Here is a 20613-nt window from a genome sequence, read left to right as displayed (position 1 = left end):
TCCTCTGATCTACTTACCTCAAAGACCTTGCTGATTTCCCCGAGCATGGCTGAAAAGGCAGAACTTTGTGCAGGCACACAGCTCAAACACAAACCGTCCAGGACCTGCACCGGACTGTTACAGTGCCCATCTCTGGCACACCCGGCCCTTGCTCTCCTTCCCCCACAGCTCCTGGTACCTATCACTGCTCAGTGCTTCCTCTCCATCAAGGAGTCAGCAGCTCATTTCCTGACACTGCTGGCTGGGTAAGGCGTGCCCTGAGGAAGCAGAAGTTGGATCTGTGGGCAGAGCTGGACCGCCTCAGCTCACGGGAACAGTGCACCTCACACAGGTCATCCAACCCACGAGCGGCAGGACACAGCAAACAGCAGTAAATGCCCAGGGGTCTCTGTAAGCCAACACGTGTTGTCTGCTTGCCTCCATTTTCCATGCATAGAGCCTGAACACACTACCACGGCCACTTTAAAATCATCTTTCCAACATTCTGCAGAAACATCTTTTCAAGGAACGCAACAGAGTTTTAATTTTTGAATATAATATGGAAATATCACTGCGATTAGGGAATATAGGCTATCATTTTACAAAAAGTGTATGGGGTGGTCTTCTACAATTTCCAAGGCTTCTCTAAGCATTCTGAAAATTCTTTTGTAATTTTCCTGAGGTTACTACTTAAGAGACCTTTACCAGAAACTAGGATAACTTCAGAAACAAGTAAGACTGTGATAAAGAACCAAAATCAACCAAACAAAAATCACTGCACCACTGCAGCCTTTACCCCAAAGCAATCTAAGTCAACCTGAACAGACTAACACTTGTGTTTCTATGTGCAACTCTGGAAGTCCAGCTCTTTAGCACAGACTGCCACAGAGACTCTCAAGCCACAGAACATGAGTTTGGTATCACAAAGCAACTGATTTAATTTACCCTCTTCTAACGCATTATTCAGAATTTCTGTAAGTCCAGAAAGGGGCATTTATATTTCCTTAAGGTAGTGACAGAAGATCTGTATTTCCAAACAACAGAAACCAAGAAAATTAAAAACCTCACTTGAGGACTAGAGGCTAAAGACAGCTAAAGGGTACTCTGATTTTTTATTTTAAAAGTTAATTTAGTTTGTATCAACCATATATGCAATTAATTCAATAATCAGAACAGTTCTAGAACTTCTGCATATATTTCAAACTACATTGCAAGGATCTGATGCAAGTCAGGCATACAGTCCAGTGCACCTACTCAGCCTGTCAGTGAAAACTCTGCTCCTCATCAATATAATCTCATTTTGGAAACTTATCAGCCCTAGAGCTCCCTGCTCTTCACACAACCTTGCATTTTAGCGTTACACAAAGCAGCTCACTATTGGGGTTTAATGAATTAAATAGAATGAACCAGGGTTTTATTATTATTATTATTAACCTAGTAAGAGTTTTTTGCTAATGCAAAATTCCGCACGGTATGGCTTCACCTTACAAGCATTCTTAACAATACTAGATAAATATCATTTGCACTTCATTGATTTGCTCATTTGTTAAACAGCCACAAAATATGGTGCTCTCACAAGCACTTTTTTTGGTGAGAAGGGTAAACAAGCACTCTATTAAAGCATTATAAACATTCAAGGTGATTTGATCACTTCCCTCTATTTGCTTCAACACATTGCTTTAAATCTTCCATTTTCACAGCGTATAAAAAAATCCCACAAGCATCCACAAATTTAGAAATTTGTTAGTCTGCATACACATAATTTGTCTGCAATATACTTCAACATCCCAGTTATCTTTTCTAAAATCTCTAAAGTATTTTTTCCTCTGGCCTTTAAATGTAACAATGTAGCTTTTCCAGTTATAAGAGAATAAATTCTGACAAGAAAGCTAAACTTCGCTATAGCAATTTGTACAGTTAAACACCTGATAGCACTAATTTAATGACAGCCTTGAAGAGTTAGGATGGCCGTATCTGAGGACTCTGTCCTGTAGAGCTGTGCATTTTCAGCCCATCTATTTTATCAGAACATTAACAAGCCTCATGTGTTAACTCTAAACTCCGTGCACCCAGGAAGACACACATTTATTCGTATTTTCCACCAATCAAATGTAATGCGTCTGTGAACAATTCAGTTTATTGCAAGTAAATGTACTTTTACTTAAGATCATGTGAAGATTCTAATCTCAAGCAAGACAAATCAATTTCACAAACTTAATTCACACAATGCAAATAAATGCTTCACATTATAGACATTTAGATTTTCTTTAAACCTTTTTATTTAGAGATTTTTCTGGTAAGGAGATATACCATAGGAAAGCAATTTCACTGGCAGTGAGGTATGTATATACTCTACCAAAATACTCCTCTTGCTTTAACTGCTTTTAACTTTATTTACATATAAAGAAAATATCAATGCATATCCTTGGCTTAACTACAGTATGTTACCCTATATGAGTAAAATGAAATGTTACTTGCATACAAAATTTGATTTGTAGAGGAATCTAATTTGATTTAAACAAAAATCATGTTTTGAAGACAGTTTAAATGAACAAACACAAGTCATCATGACCAAGACACCTGCACCATATTTCCATCCTCACAGCACATTTATTTCAATAATTCTGTAAGTAGGTCCTTAGCATGAGCATAGTGTTACAGTTTTCATACATATAATCACATCCAAAACAAGCTCTAAAATTTAAGTTGTAAACATTCTCTTCATATGTAGAAACAATTCAATCTGTGTTCGAATTTTCTAAAATGATCAACCTTTTAAACAGAATTATAAATGAAAAGTCTACTCTAACTGTGTAGTGAGCAATGCTTATTAGTACATTTCTACAGTGTTAAATAAAATAGTAGAGGCAAACTTCTGTAAGCAAGTCAGACTTTAAGTAAATCATCATAAAAGTAACAAACTTGTTAACAAAAAGATGCTTTGTAATAAAGAAAGTTGGATTGAATCTACTATGATACAAAAACATAAGGGTAAATACCATCTTTGTTGACAAGTAGGAGGTAGCATGGATGCACCACTTTATTGTCAGTGAGAAATGCAACTGAAGTAAAGAATATTTCCTTACCACAAATTTCCAGTATTATGTACATATTTCTCTTAGAAATTTGTTTAAACAAGTTTCCCTCCACTTTTTAGTACAAAAAGCCTCATGTGATTTAAAAAAAACACTTACACACCTAGATAGAATAGTACTAATTGCCCTATTGGAACGAAACAGTCTCTTGAACTATGAAGTACATGGTATTTAATGCCCTAAGTTGAGTAAATTGTATTAGCAGTTCTTGGTATTATACAAAACACTACATACATACAAACAAAATATAATAGTATCTTATTTTACTATGTAATTCTTTTTGGAATAAACAGAGCCTTGATTTGGGTAACACTGAAGAGAACGTGGTTTCTTTGTTTTATTAAAATCTGTCTTTTAAGTACCCATGTGCAACAATTTAAAAATGGCTGCCATACATATAATGGTCTTGTATTGATAGTGAACACAGTAACTGACAAAAACATAATAAACCTTAAAAACACATCTTCCACCCTATATAAAATATAAAGACTACTTACTGTAACTGTTAAGTATTCAATTTATTTTGATGTTACTGTAATCCTCCTCTATTTTTCTGTCTTTAGCATTTATAAACATAATTTAGTGTAGCAATTTATTTTAAAAAATGATGAAGTATTTCAAATTTACACCCAATTAAAATTGAAAATGTTTCCTTGTTCTATGATGCTGCTTCTGCCATCAGTAAAGAAAATGAAGTTTCAGTAATCGAAGCAGGCTTTTTAAGTAGTGATGTGACTTCAACCATGCCAGCTCCAGTCCGTGGAAGATTTGCGTTGACAATGTGTCGCTGCAAGTGCTTTATCCAGTCTTCTTGAACAGACAGAGGTCCTCGAAAGACCAGACCACAAAACCTATGCAAATATTAAAATTAATCCATCAAGATATATCTAGCTCTACTGAAAAATTATAAAAGACAGACAATAAGTGAAAAGTCTTAATTTTCTTGAAGTTTATTTCTACATATTTTAGCTGAAAAACGTAGTAATTGAGTTCATTAGTAGTAACTGTGAGCACAAAACCCTGCAGTTTATACAACTCACACTCTCACATTTTTAATACTAGCAATAACAATCTATTCTTATGTAAGGTTTCTTTTGAAGGACAGAATATTACTTAGACATGACCAGTAAGATTTTAGCTAGAGAAGCAAGTGGCAATCACCCGAGTATGACAGGATCAAATCCTCTTGTCCAAATTAATCAAAATAGGCAATTGCTTACCCTCCATATTATTCAGTTTAATCACAAACATTTATGAGATACAATCCTATATCTTTTTATGACTAAAATTAGTAAGTTCTTAATAATGTGTTCTTTCAATGAAAATAACACTATATACCTGCATCTGAGTATGTAAACTTCATCAGCACTATGAGGTAACGGCAGCATTTTCTTCTTGCTTCCGGATCTTGACCTTGACTTCTTTTGCTTACAGTCTAAAGCTAAGAAGAGAAATTTCCATATGTGAAAGTAATACTTCAATAAGTGTTAACCAAACAGATATTCAGTAAGTATTCCCTATAGCAGTAGTGAAAAGACATCTACCTCCTTGTTATTCTACATTTAATTATAATGTAAATCCAAAACAATTACAGTGTATGCTAAGAAACATACTGACAAAACACACGAAGCTATTTTTTTTAGTTTAGCACGGTGCTTGTTCTTTGAAAGACTAGGTAATTGACATTCAGCATTAAACTGTTTTAGTATCAGGAAGCACCTACAAACCTATTGCAGAATTATACAGAAGCAAAGCACCATTGGAAATTCCCTTTCATGAATAAAATGCTGTCAAAATCTCCAACTTGTTTTGTAGTTCAAGTACCATCATAAGACCACTCACGTTCAACCAAGTTACAACTTCATAAAGTTGTAGCTTTCAGCTACTACAGTCATGAATTTCTAGTTTGAATGGAACACCTATTTCAACATAAAGCAAAAAACTGTCCTTTTGTTCTAAGAATTTCAAATGAAGCTTCCCCCTTGCTCCTGTCTGAATTCTAGTGCAGCTTAAAAAAGTATGTATTAGTCCGTGGCAGTGGGAGTTCTTATTAGGACAATCAACAGAGATGGCAAGGCCACTTTTTAAATTCAGTCTAAGCATTTGAAACTATGTATGAAAATAACGTGTGAGAACAGGAAATGCATAGCAAATGTGTTCAGTTAGCTTTGAGGTCTGTACCTCCTATAAACAGATGTGATAGGAATCTGTAACAAAATCTGGCCATTCTAAGAAGCAGCCAAAGTGGGGGATGAGTAGATTAAACTGAGTTAATGTTGTTATGATGAAAACAGCTGACAAAGCTCAAGAAGTTTGTGATTGCTTGAACTGAGAAGTATATCTAGCTACACTCTTCCAAAACAAGACACCAACAATAAAACTATAACACAAATACCTTTTGTAAACAACCAGTTACACCACTTCATCAAAAACTCCACAAAAACTGGAAAGACAGCACCAGGTGGTATTCTTGATACCAAGAAGGTATAATGCTACACTACTGAAGCATCTTAGCAGTAAAATTAAAAAAAAAAATTGTTACACTTGTCTAAAGTTTTAGTTCCTATAATATAAAACAGAAGAATTAACCTCTTAGTATTCTGAAGCATAAGACGAGGCAAAACACGTCGATTTAAAGAACACAGGTCTTGACTGCATCCTTCATTTTTCTCATTTCCTCCAAAGGAACACCTCTCAAGCTTTTACCCTGTAGCCCAAGCTTTTAACTTGGCAGATATACCAGACATTTCCCAGTTCCATCCCCAGATTTAAAGATTCCTACAGTATCTAAAATTTTAGAATGAATTTCTGAGATTTGAAGGTATCAGAGAACAAATAAATTAAATTGAAAGCAGATACCAAACTAAAGAGACTTCCTTCAGACCAAAATCAGGAAAACGAGGCTTAACAGCATTTTTTTTCTGACAGCAACAATGAAAGCAATCTGGATATAGAGGCAGTAACCCAAGGTGGTGAGGGCGGAGAGAGAGAGAAATGGCCAAGATAACTTCTGGAAAATTGTTAAGGATTTTTTAATACTTTATTCTCTCACCAAAAGCATATTCTTCATTTAATTAGGAAGAAAAAAGATATCATTCAGGCTGTAGAACTACCAAATAGTATAAATATTTTACATACCGCAACTTCAGTAACAACATCATCAGAAATGTAAGCAGATAAAATACTGGAACCCAGACACCCATGCTCTGAAGAGAACTATTTGTGTGAGGGGCGACTTATGTGAAGCAGTTATTACAGCAAAAGCTTTGCCTTTGATGATTTTGCAGAACATCATGGGAAGAAGGGAAACAGAAATCAGTATTATCCAAATGCAAACACTTCCATGAGTCGTATCTGAGGACAGTTAGCTGATGTAAGCTGATATCAGTAAAATAAAAGAAGCAGTAAATAACAGACTACTAGCGAGGCCAACCTGCATTTTAAACAAGAACTGGTTGATTTCCTTCATGTTGGCAAAGACATTTATTCCCATAAAGAAATTTGATTCTACTCACACACATCTAGAGCATTTCTCTTTCTTTTTAGACCTGGATTAGTCTTCTGCAACAGAGTTCCTGAAACCTAATGGTTTTGTGTGTGTGTATAATCTAGTAAGAAAAAATCCCCTCTGAACTACTGTGCAACCAAACAACAGCAACAATGACAGAAACTGCCATAATGTACCAGAAGAGGTAGTTTCTGCTTCCTTGAAAGGCACCTTTTCCATGAACATTGAGAAAACAAGAAAAACAAAAGAATGGGCATATTCTCTGAGTCATTTATGATGGAGGCTCTAGATAGAGAAATTACAAAAGAAAGGGCAGAAAATATCACAGTAAATGACATCAAGAAAAAAAGATTCAGATTACTCAACGCATTCTCAGAGCAACTTAGCTACATTTGAAAGTAGATTCGCCCGGATAATAAGCTGTTAGAAAAGACAGAAAACACTAAGAATACTGAACCGGTGTTCTGTAAAAAATTTTTTGTTCCTTTTGTCTTTTGAGCTAGTGAACATATTCTATCACAGTTTAGGGAGCTCAAAGCAGCACAAGTACATTTTGAAGTTACTCCAGTGAAGTTGGAAAGTGAGCAGAGAAAGAGTAACATCTGTGTAAAGCCAAGTGAAAACCATAATTCCAGTAGCAGTTATCAGGCACGTGGACCAGTAATTATCACATTAGTTTCATTTTGTCTATCCAGAAAGCAACAAGTTTAAATGAAGTCACATGCACACACTTGAGTAGTCTTGATACGATGCTTACAAGTGGTTGCACGCATCAAGTAAGTCACACAATTGCCTACCCATAACATAGCCATGTTCTGACCAAAACTCAGCTACTGTACTTCCTACGTCTTTACTGTAACAAAGCATGAACTCCTCAGAAAGTATGTTTTTATCGCTTCCACGAAGACACCAAGGATAATTTAGCTCCGGTAAGCTGCATGGAAACTGCAGCAAATTGCCAGAGAGGCAGGAACTACCCTACACTACTACTTTGTAGTTACAACAGTTTCCAAACTATCATCTTTCGTTCTCCATGAAGGCCTACTTTTTGGAAGAAGCCTCCTTCCTTCAAGTTTGGCTACCCGGTGTTTCCCAGTTGCTATTCAAAAAACTTGTAAATAATGAGCCACATCACTTCATCAAACCACTGACACAACATGACAGAGAAGCAACTCATTTAAAACAAAAGACAATCAAACTCCTGGAAGTGCTCAAGTTCAAATTCAGAGCACACCATTTAGAAAAATATGTGCTAGGTAAAACGGTTGCATATAAAAATGTTCTTTACCTCTGTGGCCACTTATCAAGAAACACTACAAGCAGTGAGAGACAGGAGGTTTAAATGAGCATGCCTAAGACAACATGAATTAGGTAGGTGACAGCTGGAGGCCCTTCATGCTAAGACATTCGGTCTGCAGTTCAAAATTAAAATGCTCTGCTTCCTGATGTCCACCAACATGGAAAGTTTCTTATTTCAGGAAGACTAGACCTGAGTCTTTTAATCAGACTTCATGAATTTTGTCATAAGCTAACACAAGTTGAATAATTACACACATGAATGGAGCTAATTAACCACTTGAAAACTGCCAATTAAAAAGTAAAAAATAATGAATTATCTTTCTTGTACATTTAGTCACTAATTTTTCAAATTCAATCACTCGCTATCTATCCTCATCATTACTGCACAGTAAAGTGCATTAAAAAACCTCTCCAGTAATGTGCTCCCTGAAGGATTTTATAGGATGCTGAAAATTAGCTCATTGTGATGGCTGATTGTTTGTAACTGTAACTGCACAGAGTAAAGATACGCAAAGCCAGTGGACCTCAGATTTATGCTGTAGCTGGATATGCTTCCACCACAAACTTCCCAAAGCAATATTTGAAATTATTTGGATGTGTAGTGGTCAGACTTCTTGTTCTGTACTTTATTTTTCCCTCCTGAATTTCTGAAGAAGCAGTCTCCATCTGCAGAAGCAACGACCAAAGAATAAAGTGGTGATTCCCAGAAGATGACAGCCGGTATGAAGAGACTAGAGTGTGTGAAAAGAGTCAACAAAGAGAAGATGTAAAAAGCCAGAGTGCAAGAGAGTATCAAGAGACTTGGGGAGAGCGGGGCAGGGGGAGGAAGAGGGACCTAGAGAGAAGAAAAGAAAGGAAGTTGAACATACAACTATAACCAAGAAGAGTAAGATGCATTTTGAAGATTTTGTGTTGGTCAGTCCAACACTCTCAAGATAATCAGAAAAAGAAGCAAGTCTGCCACATGCTCTGAGAAACACCAATGTGTTGCTATTCATCAAAATGTGTATTAAAAGGAAATTAGCATCTACTCAAGATGAGCAATTAAATAATTACATTGTTCGAAGTTGGACTGAATAATGAAAAAAGTTCCAGCCAGTCATCTGAAGATGATTATGCAAGCAATAATACAAAAGCGACTATTAAGTGAACCTAGACAGGTTTTTGCTATACATGGGATCTGTAATGCATACCTACAGGCACAAATAAGATATAATAAAGACTAACTTTAAACAGCCAACAGCTTAGTAACTTTCACTTCTAGGATGTTTTTCCTGAGTCCATTCTCCAAAGCTACCATTATGTGTAACTATGTCCACTATACCGCTAAAACTGTCAAGTTGCATTTGAAAAAAAAAGAGTAAGATTTAACTAAATATAATCAAATTACTGACTCCAAAGAAGTAGGGCATCTGCTAGAAAAGCAGTATGATAACAGTCAATATCAAAACAACGTGCAAACAAATCAAAAATCTGAGAAAACTAATATGTAAGCTACTGTAGCACTAGCAGAGGTCTCATTGGTGGCATACAGAGATTACTGTATTTCTCTTACTAAACAGTAATGCCTTGATAATTCCCCTAATAATTGCCAAATAAAAAAATTACAGCATTCATGTTTACACATGATTATTTAATTACAGGAAGATATTGAGAAAAATAATCAACCACTGTGGTTTCTTTTTGGTAGTTACGTTTACTTTAGAAGATCTAAGAAAGGTTTCATGAAAACAGAAGAAAGAACCTGTATAAACATATCCTCATTGTCTCCATACAACAGCTGAAGGCCATTGAAGGTTCAGCTGTGGCTGAGGCCAAACTGAAGACATCTTGAAATTGCTCTCAACTGCAACCATTTTTTAATAATAAAACCTGAGATCTCCCCAAGAACAACACTCATAGCAAAGTTTAAAACTAGTGTATGCTAGTGAAATCTTGCATTAAAATAATTGTCTTGTGTTATAAAGTGGAATATCAAATAAAACCACTGTTTAAAAGTATGTTTTCTCATCTACAAGCCTTGCATTGAGCTTGCTTGAATGAAAAGTCAGGGCGCAAAGTTTACAAACTTTGCAAGAGTTACAGTAGTATAATGACTAAGTTAATAAAAATATACATTGGTTGCATGTTATAGCTAGAATTTAACATTGACTCTTTAAGTCAATGGTTTCAGCAAAAGGCCTTTATCCATGGTACAGGCCATTTATCTGGCTTAGCTCCAGCTTCTGAGATCAAAAGATTTTCTTTTCAAAGTTTTGTTTCTAACCTTTTATCGAAGCTCATTTTGTTTCTAACCTAATTTTAAACCAAATTCTAGGTCCAATGATAAAAGACTTGAGTTTTCTTTCAGTTCTTTTAAAAAATGTGGCAACTGTTCTGAGGAGAATGTAAATACTTCACTAGCAAAATACACTTCTTAAAGAAAACAAAAATCCCTGAAAGTACCTTAACAAGCTTGCTTCACTCTTCCCATTTAGCAAAAGGGAAGCTAGGCACAAACAGCTAGTCCAGGATTCAATCTCTGTGTACTATCCTGTCTGCCACTGTGGTTCTTTCATTGAATTTTTAAGTTCTCAATGTGCAATAGTATAGCTATTGAAAAATACTTCACCAGTAGGCATGTAAGAAAAATAACTTACCACAGGGCTAGTATCAAATCAAAGCAGTGGTAAATGAAGTCCACTACCATCACCTTTCTACTGAATAAATATGAAAATTTTCAGAATCACTGACTAAAGACATATTCTCCTACGCATTAGACATTATTGCATCTGCTGACTCCTTCTAAATCTGCTTTGTTATAGGCATTAATGCAGTGTAACATAAGACCTGGCAGCCACAGGCCCGTTTTGTAAAAATATTTCTTTTAGCCTTCTGCAGAGAAAGCCTGCAAATCAGTTTGTCATTCTTAGCATAATGAATTACATTTGCAAATAAAAAAAGGATTATGCATTTTCTAAGAGCATTATGTAAAAGTCTGTGCTTGTTAACACAGAAAAGTGATGGCTGCCCTTCTTAATTACAGAATATTCCAGACTTCATATCTGCCAAATTTCCTCACTGTATTGCATCTCTACTCCCCAATTTGCTGTTGTGAAGTCCCACTAATCTCAGCAATAACCCAAGTAAACTCAAAAATTTCCTACAGCCAAGCAAGCTGCAGGCCTCTGGAAACAAATCAAAATATGGTATTATTAGATGAATTTCAAAAGGAAGTGTGTTTTAATTAAAAACATTAATAGCAGTGCCAAATGCTGTACTAAACAATGTCAGAGCAGGTAGTTTTTGGGTTGTGAGCCAAACAAGAAACGAAACCAACTACATATGGTATATTGTTAAAAATATACTAAGTGTAAAATTACTTGCTTTTCCTATTTTACTACAGTATTCTTCATAATTATATGTACTAGACTCTAAAAATTACTTGTTGTTTTGTTGCCTTTTTTTTCCCTGCTCTCATTTTTCAGATACTTTTAAACACTTCATTAGAAGGCCAATTATCTGGTTTGAAAGTTGTGATATTGCAGGAGAACGAATTTAAGCAACCATCTCTTAGTTTTGCTTACATACCTTAAATGTTGGATCCAAAATCAAAGAGTAAGAATGAAAATCAGACATGAGAGTGGACAACAGCAACATACCTTTTCTTACAAGTTGCTGAAGTTTTATGGCAAATAAATTGTTTACCAGCAGAAGCTTCAAAATTATTTTGAATTAACATATGCTTTTGTCCAGTCTGATGAAGAAAATGTATCATAGACAGACTTGCTTTTACATCTGTAACAAAACATACCTGTCCCAGTCAAAAGTCCAGCACTCTTCTTTCGTGCATAAGCGCGTAAGTGGTTGGACAGGCTAACAGCACTTGTAAACGTCGTATTGCAATGCACACACGTTCTAAGCTTCACAGGCATACCTATCATTCAAAAGAAAACTATAATCCAGTTCTCTCTTCAAAAAATGAAATTCTCAAAGCGTTGTAAAAAGTTTTCTGCAATAAAGATGGTTTAAAATATATTCACTGCATTGACGCAATTGTTTAGTATATTAGAAGGATCCATGTTAACCGTTATTAGTTTTCCACCTGGTGCTTTAAGCCAAACCACGTTATTTGAAAAATAACAAAAAGGAGGCAACTTGAGCCCATTACGCTACTCTGCATTTAATACCAACTACCAAGTTCCTATAGATCTCCACATTATGAAGCTCTAATCCAAAATACAATCCTGCAATTTGAGTAGCACAATTCTGTTGAAAAATTTCAGAGCTTTCACCATTTCCAATAAAGAGAATTTGGAAAGTCAAGTTGACAAAGTGGTAATTAAAAGTGTTTCACCCATAAGACTGAAGAGCTCCATACTAAATTAGTCTGCTGTTGAAGGCTCGGAGAAAAAGGTGGTATAACACACCACTGAACAGCTGTTGGACAAAATGTTTTGTTCAGTGCATTTCTGTTCTTACTTTGGATGTGCAATTGATAACGAAAGTAAATGAAGGTTTTTGCTAAAATCTTTGTGCTAAATCAACGATCAACAAAGCAACATGCTATTTATCACAGGAAAACAGTGAAACAGTACTGAAGCCCTCACTTACAGACAAAGAAACCATTGTAACTTATCCCCTGCTCACTTCACTATAACGTTTCTCCCTTCATTTTACCACAGATATATTGTTTTGGTCAACTAATATTTCAGGTTCTCTACTAATAAATTATTAGAAGAATAAATAAAAAAGCTAAAACTACTCAGCTGGAAAGCCTCTGTTTGCAGGAAAGAAAGAATGCTATTCTCCAGCAGCCACAGAAGACATGCTGTTTTTCAGGCAAGTTGCAGAAGAAGAATACCTGGTTGGTAAAAACCTTTTAAAAACTAAAACCAGAATTAGAAATATTTGCCTTTTTTAGGAAAAATGGAAGATTTTCAACTTTAGGTTAAATATTTTCTTATTCAACTGGCACAGTGCGTTAGTTGTCAAATTCTGTTACCTCAGCCACAGAAAACTACAGGGCCCCATTCGTATCTGTTAGTACTATGCAAGTGTATGTTTATTTTTACTTGGTTGTTCATCACACCAAACAGGTGCTAATATTGAGCAGTAAATATTAAACAGAAAGCAATACACAGTGTCAGGTTTGGCAAGCTATTCCTTGAGCATTTTCAAATCATTAAGCCTGTCAAAGATACACTTCCTTTATTAAGCAATCTCCTGTCTTAAGGGACAACCACAGACGTCCAGAAGACATAAAATATAACTCTGTTCCACTTCTACTATGTCATTTTAGAAAGCCACCTTTGTTAAGAAATTGATTGCCACACTTTTGTAGTCCCCTAAAAGAACTTCCGAGCACATCAGATTGTTGGTTTTATTTGTTTATAGGAAGAAAAGAATATAGGTGAAAAAGTACTAGGCACTGCCAGTTTTACTACCCTGGGTAATAACAAGAAAAGCAACAGAACAAAAAAAAAGTCAGGGGTATAAAAATAAGATCCTGCTCCTCAATCTAAAGAATCCTGCACCATTATGAGGTGGTGTCCAAACAAGAAACAGGTAAATGCAAGCTCTACATACACATTAAAAAGGATGTTGTAAGAGTTCCCCAAGACTAGAAATAACTCTTATGTGACAAGTAGGTTAAAAACATCACTCTAAAAGCCTGCTCTATTAGTATACAGAGTAGCTAGGAAGTTGATTGCAGAATTGTTTCATTAGCACACTCCTCAGCAGAGGGACAGTCTAGGTCCTTATCAGTCAGAGGCCGTGCATTAGAAACCTGCTGGCTACAACTGTATTCCAACAAAGCTTGAACCAGCACAGGTCATCACTCAGGATAGACAGGCCCTAAGCAAGCATGAGTTTCTCAGAGCAGCCGCAATTTTGCAACAAACAAGAATTAATCTATGTTGTAAGAGTATGTTTGCCTAAAACCATCAAAATTAGTTGACAGTGCTTCACCAATTTGCAATATTATGCATTTATAATGGTATCAACAGTTCTGTTAGTTTGAGCAAATGCCGCCTTGCACATATCTCAAGGATTTAAATGCAGTAATTCCCAAACCAGCTGCTTTAATGCCTGAAAACAGGGTTACAAGCCCGAACATTTCAGAACTGTTAGTCCACCAAATATGCAGGGACACTTCAACTTGTTTACTGCAGGATGTGTCTTCTTCCTTACTGAGGCTCACTTTGTGTCCGCTTTGAATTTGTATGCCCAGTCATATGCAGAACAGGAACTATGTTCCATGCAAAAACCCCTCAGTGCTGCTGAGGGGTTTTTTCACTTTAGGAAAAACATGTCAGAAAAATTTGCTGTGCTACCTCTCGCAGTCAAGTGTCCTCTGGAAATGAAACAAGAATTAAATGAACAGAATCCCAAATAAAATACTTTGCACTTGTGTATTTTCTCTGAATTAGAGGATTCTTTGGAAATGTTGTCAAGAAACACCTTCTTACCTGACTGCATAGTCAAGTCCATTTTTTGTGGCTGATACATCAATGGACTGTCTTCATTTAATGGAAGAACACATTTCTGAACAAACCTCTTTCTTGCAGTTTGATTATGAATCTTTTGAGGGGAAATATCAGGATTCCTTTCTTCTCCTAATCTCTTGTTTTTCAGGAGTTCTATCAGTGTAAGTGACTGATTTTTTTTGCCATCATGTAGTACTGCTTTTGTTTCATGACATTCGTTTAGGAAACTCAGCCCTTCTTCCTCCGATGCAGACACAGATATATCTTCAGTCTTTAGGCCATTATGGTATGCTTCAAGAGGTATAACATTCTGAGATAAAAAGTCATCATTTGATGCAAATTTCTGAGCAACAAACGGCCTGGGAATAATGCGGCGACTGTTCAAAGCCTTCAGGATTTTTTCATACTTCTCTTCATTTTGCATCATCTCGTTCAGAACACAGATCGGAGACTTGTGTGCATCCCACTTGGTTTTGCCAAGCCTCTTCAGGTGTCCTCGCACATGATTAGACAATCCAATTTTAGTATCGAACCAGCCTCCACAGAGCTGACATGTATGCTCAGAGGAAGTTTCAGATTTTTCAATTGCTACAAAGAAAATAATTATAATGTTTTTTGACAATTATATATAGTTAAACATGACAACAAATCATGAGAGGCTTTACAAGAAGATAAAGCAAGTCTTGTATAGTGCTCAATAAATCCCTTTGTCCCCTTTACTTTGTACCCAAATAATAAAAAAAATCTTACCTTTTCTAACACGTTTAACAGGAGTTCCTGTTCCAGCTCTTTTAAAATGCTGCATTTTGTCACTTGTTGCTATCTGTTCTGGTGAAACAACATGTCGGGCTTCATAGCTTAGTCCAGCTCTGTGAAGATGTCCTCTGACATGATTGGACAAGCCAACACCTGTTTCAAAGGTTGCTGGACAGTATGGGCAGGACTTCTTTTCAAGCGACAAATCAGTCCAGTGGAAAACTGAATTATGCTTTGGCAATGCTGATCCTACATTTTCTAAATTCTGAGGATCATGCAAATCATGCAAGAAGTTACTACTCTCAGCATCTTCATAATACTCAAAATAAAAGCCATCATTCTGCTCATAACCAAGTGAAGATTTATCACCAGCTTCATTATCTTCCATTTTACCTTTGAATATGGGGAATAGGTTTACATGCTCCTGATTAATATCACTGTAAGATTCATCCTCCACAGACTGTGTAGTGTAATCACATAGTTCAACATTATCCCATGAACTTTCATCCTCCGTTTCATAGCTGTCTTTTTTTTCAGCAGAGTTAAGTTTCTGTAAAACAACAACAGTCATTTTATGCAGAAAATCTGGATAGCAATCCAAATCATCTGTAACAGAGCCTTCCCTCTTGGATTCTTTAATCACTCTTTTTACACCTACATGCCTACGATCTTTACAGCCTTCTGCCCTTTTGCAATCAAGGCTATTTGAATCCATGACAAAACAATTATTACGGGGACTACTTGATGAAGAAAATAAATGTAAAGCACTGACAGATTTGGACTCTTCCTTTTTTAAATGCAAAGGATAAGAGTCATTAGATTTTTTAATCATCCTGTAGTTTTCATATCTGTGTCTATATAAATAATTACCACTTTTTTTGGCACTAGCTTTCTGCTTTGCTGCTTGATGAAAACATTTACGTTTTTGGTCAATGCTATTTCTAATCAAAAAGTTCTTGTTTGTAGAATTTAGATTGCACACACTTACAGATGACTGTGAAACGCTTTTCCGAGCCTTCTGTATCCTGTAGGGTCTCTTGTGAAGTTTTGTGAAGTTACTGGACTGTGAAGTAGAGCCAAATGATCTTTTTACATCCTGTTTTAAAGCTGAGTTCTTTGGAAAAGTAGAAGAATGTCTGATCAACTGTTTTGTCCTGCTACCAAAACCTAAAGACTCTTCTATTATGCTGCCTTTTCTCTTCTGTAGTCTAAGATGGCTACCAAAGGGATCAATGCATGACGCTGGATGCAAATATGCCATGTGTTTTTTCAAAATGCTTCTAGCTGAAGTAGCAAATGGACACATCTTACACATATACGTCGATGACTTTCTTGAGGATCCTAAATAGGGATCTTTCAAGGATGCCTTTTTCTGGGTTTTCCTCTGGGATATGTCGCTACCAATAATTGAACATTTGACTACTGCCCCATGAGCAATCCCTCGATGGCATTCCAGTTCATTTTCTGTCACAGCCATGAAATTGCATTCCTCACAGCAGTAATATCTTTTATCTTTTTCATGGGTCTTTGCATGCTGCACAAACGTTTTGGGACAATTGGTACCAAATACACACTGCGGGCATTGTAACCGTGCACTCCTACCCTCATCCTGAAGTTCTTTCAGCTCACGAATTTCTTCCATCAGTTTCTGCCTTCTTTCCTGGTGAATTATCATATGTTTAAGAAGTGAATTACGATCTCGAAATGTCCTTCCACATTCCCTACATGCATAAGGCCTGGGGACATTGAGATGTCGGAAATGACTGTTCCCATCTAAATGGTACATCATATGCCTATGCAGATGTTTCTTCTCTCTAAAATTCACATTGCACTTTGTACAGGGATAAAATGATGGTTCATCAGTACTGAAAGTAGATGGTGATTCAGAATCATTCTGTTCACATTTGTTTTTCAAAGTATTGGAAAGAAAAGTGCTAGTGTGAACAGGAGAAGTATCTTCTGCACAATTACTACTGGGACTATAAATGAGCTGCTGGATAGCATCAACAGTTTCCAGCTCTTCATCTGTAGATTCAGGCTTTACTTTACTCAATGAGTATTTCTGTGGTTCTACTATTTGTAGCTCCTCATTCTGCTCTAAGAATTCAACATTTAATAGTTTTGACTTACTAGGAATACAACTGGTATCATCAAAACAGTCTTCAGTATAGCGTGTTATTTTACTAACATCCATTTTCCTTTTTCGCTTTTTTTCTAGCCCTACCTTACAGTGAACGGGAGACTTCTCTATTGTTTCTTCATTTGTCATAAGAAACTGTATAAACTCTTTTTGTGGATCCCAGCTGGGATCACATCCCGATCCAAAACCACCTGTACCTGAGGAAATGCCTGTTAATGTATCAACACAATCATCTTTTAATAGTAAATTTTTATCATCCTCACAAACTTCTACTTGGCCTACTAAAGTGCTGTCTACACTATTTCCTACTGTTTTCTGTGAATCACAACCAACTGAAGCAGAGGTAGGTAGATTTTTAATGGAATGAGTCAGGTTCTTAGCATGTGCTACATCAGGTAACAAAAATAAAACTTGGTGCTGATTTGATTTCTGTGTTGTACTCTTTGCAGGCAGCTGAAGATCATGAACCACTGTCAAAGTTGAGCAGGAATCTGTGTGATGACCTCCAGGCTGTCCAGTGGTTAATGAAACACTGCCTTTATTCATAATGGAAGTCTTTGTTGAGGTGGAGTGTGAAACTGGTCCATTAACAGCAGTTCCTCTAGACAACATAAAGTTTTCACTAGAAACAGTAGGAGCACCAGTATGTATAAATAGAGAAGCCTGGCCTCCACTTAAGGCTTTTTCAGATCTGTCCCTTGATAGCTCCTCAGGCAGAGTCAATGTGTTGTTCTTCTGAAACGATGTGTCACTCTCTTGTGGTTTAGGAATGCCACCTTCTTCCTCAGATATGAAATTATCATCACATAGGATTTCTTCTTCTTTAGCACCAGAGACTTCAGTATTTATCTCTAAATCATCCATATTGCTGGTCTGTCCATTAAGTATATTTATACTAAAAAACAAACAAGAAAAGAATCAGGTAATCACAGAAATAAAAAATGGCAATTTTAATTTACAGTTCTTTTCAGGATCACTCTTCTTCACACTGTAATCTAAAAAGATGCTTTGAACTTCTTAAAAATGTATTTTTTATTTAGGATACTAATGACATTTAAAATTAATCAATGAAGCAGTTAAAATATACTTTTTTTCTATGCAATATTAATAACCATACAGCAAACTAGTCACTGCCGAGTATCCCAGTTCAAAGAAGCCTGAAGACCTATACACAAACAAGATAGAGAAAATTAGATTGTCAAAACACTTGTGAATACATTCTGCATGTACATAAACACAGAGTTTACCTTTAGTTGCTTTCTAGAAGTAAAACATGTAAGGAGGAGAGGCTACACAGACATCTACAAGTAATTTTAGTGTGGGGTTTTTTTTAAACATACTTCCTTTAGCAACTAGGAAACTAAAATAATCTTTATGTTTCTCAAGGTAGCACTTTTTTCAAAGTACTTGCATACAACTGACCTAATGCTACATGGAAGTCTGCTGGGGTGTTTACTTTAGTATTACGGGATTTCAGAGCATGGCAATAACAGTATCTACTAGTACAGAGAACAACTGCAAGTTCCCTATGGGAGGCTTTATTTTTCTACAAGTGACTTTTATTCTTACACCAAATTATCCACCCGATGCTTAGTGAGCACAAAGGAGTTGCCTACACATGAAAATCAGCGTGTGACCAACAAGAATGTAAACTTCAGTCTACCCTGCCATTCGCCTCTCCTATGGGTCCTAAGAACACAGTGAGCATAAGGCATTAAAACATTCATCTAGGAGCAAGAAACGTCTATCTGCATTTTACGGAAATCACACATTTTATCCTTAAAGAGTACCACTTGCTTTGATGTTCTGGGGGATTTGATTCCTGCCATCACATAGTTCCTGTTACTAATTAACATTTTGAATAGAGCTCAGTTAAAAGGAGTCATTACTTAACTCTCTAAATTAAGATGTTATAACTCACAACTAATATCCATGGCTCCCCGCAATGGTCCTTTATCGAAATCAAGGAAGACCACTTTGGACATCCTTTTTTCCTAAGGAGAGAAAACAACCTGGTTAAACACAACCACTTTAATCTTCATATGTCACACTCTAAAGTAAGTCCAGCATTTCTTTTGGTTTTTCAATTCAACATTATGATAGCTATCCACACAATTCAAAGCTAGCTATGGCCTCATGGAAATTCTTTGTTATTGTACTTGTTTTGTTTCAAATCAGCAAAAGGACAAAACAAACACTTAACCCCCTTTAAGTTTGTAAAAAACAAACCCTAATGTAAGATGACTTACATTTGCAGAAGAAAGTCATTCTATTTGGAGTAGAAATACAACGAAAAAAATAAGTCATCAAAAAAATATTTCCTTTGCTATTCCATCATCGGACGAGCCAATTTAGAAAAATAAAGCAATGCTCATGTCAGAGGCATAATAAATGCTTAAAGCGTGTGAAATATTTTGTTGTATTATTTATCTATAACACACCTTTATGCAAATGTTCTACTAGACAATCCAGTTTCTCATCTTCCCATTTCTTAGATTTTTGCATTTCTTTGCTGTTTTGATATGGGTCATTTTCCACTATAATAATGACTTCCAATAAGATCATATTCAAAGCTATCACCCTAAAATGGTGATAATGCACCACCCAGCAGGAGACTTTACATCACGCACACAAGTTAGAAATGGGCAGTGCAAACATGCACTAAGAATCGGTAATGCAAAAGTCAATTAAAAGAAGTGAAACCTCCAACACATGCACAACAGCTGATGCACAACAGCTCCAACAGTTTGACAACTCAATACTGTAGGCTTCATACAGTATTAGTCAGCAGAGCATAAAAACATTCACAAAAAGTTTATAAGAAATTGAGTAGGACCATTTTCCCTCTAAGATGTGTGTTTTCCTTGTTTCATTATTGCAAAGGTAGACGAAAGTGTGCTCAGTCAATCTGAGAGCCTGTATTAGCTTTTCTCAACAGGAAGCAACGTTGCTAACGAAGTGGTAAATTCAGTGTTAATGAGTGGCTTCACTGTTACCACCTCTGAGGTAAAACCTTCCATGTTCCAAGTTCCACCCATCTGTTCTGGTGTGAGGGGTTCAGAGGAAGAACAGACGCTTCCCATTTAAAGCAACTTCACTGGTACCCCCTGAACAGCAGGGAGGCAAACTGAGAATATTGTGCTGGTTGGAGACCGCAATCCTCATTATCAGAATGGCTCCTGAAAACTTCTCATGGGCTTACATGATGAAGACAAAACCATATAATGCTAAATATTAGTGGTAAAGCTTAAGTTAGAAAGGTGGCTAGGACACCCTATGATCACCATTAAACAGAGATTCTCCTCAGAATTATCATGAGCAGTATCTAAAACATTACCCCATGCAATCCTGTAAGAGACTCCTTTC

The 20613-nt window shown here is 36.3% G+C and overlaps 1 protein-coding gene across 13 annotated transcripts in view; it reads right to left on the bottom strand.

Annotated features, from left to right (window-relative positions):
• Positions 1-335: 335 nt before the first annotated feature.
• Positions 336-20613, bottom strand: part of ZNF644 (zinc finger protein 644) — a 73191-nt gene continuing 52913 nt past the window's right edge. For 6 of the 13 annotated variants that reach the window (XM_027651412.1, XM_027651413.1, XM_027651411.1 and 3 more), the window contains 5 exons: positions 19169-19241; positions 15102-18142; positions 14334-14939; positions 4413-4515; positions 3353-3925 (listed from right to left, as the gene is read on the bottom strand). In XM_027651412.1, coding sequence (XP_027507213.1) covers positions 3733-3925; positions 4413-4515; positions 14334-14939; positions 15102-18111 — 3912 coding nt within the window. In that variant the 5' untranslated portion in view covers positions 18112-18142; positions 19169-19241 and the 3' untranslated portion in view covers positions 3353-3732. Of the gene's footprint in view, positions 3926-4412; positions 4516-11674; positions 11798-14055; positions 14175-14333; positions 14940-15101; positions 18143-19141; positions 19242-20083; positions 20216-20613 lie in introns of those variants that run through there. The other 7 variants (XM_027651415.1, XM_027651408.1, XM_027651417.1 and 4 more) reach the window with 7 other exon arrangements.

The sequence above is a fragment of the Corapipo altera genome, unplaced genomic scaffold (assembly GCF_003945725.1).
Source record: "Corapipo altera isolate COAL_440 unplaced genomic scaffold, ASM394572v1 57, whole genome shotgun sequence".
NCBI lineage: Eukaryota > Metazoa > Chordata > Aves > Passeriformes > Pipridae > Corapipo > Corapipo altera.
This window is presented reverse-complemented; position numbering and strand designations above follow the sequence as displayed.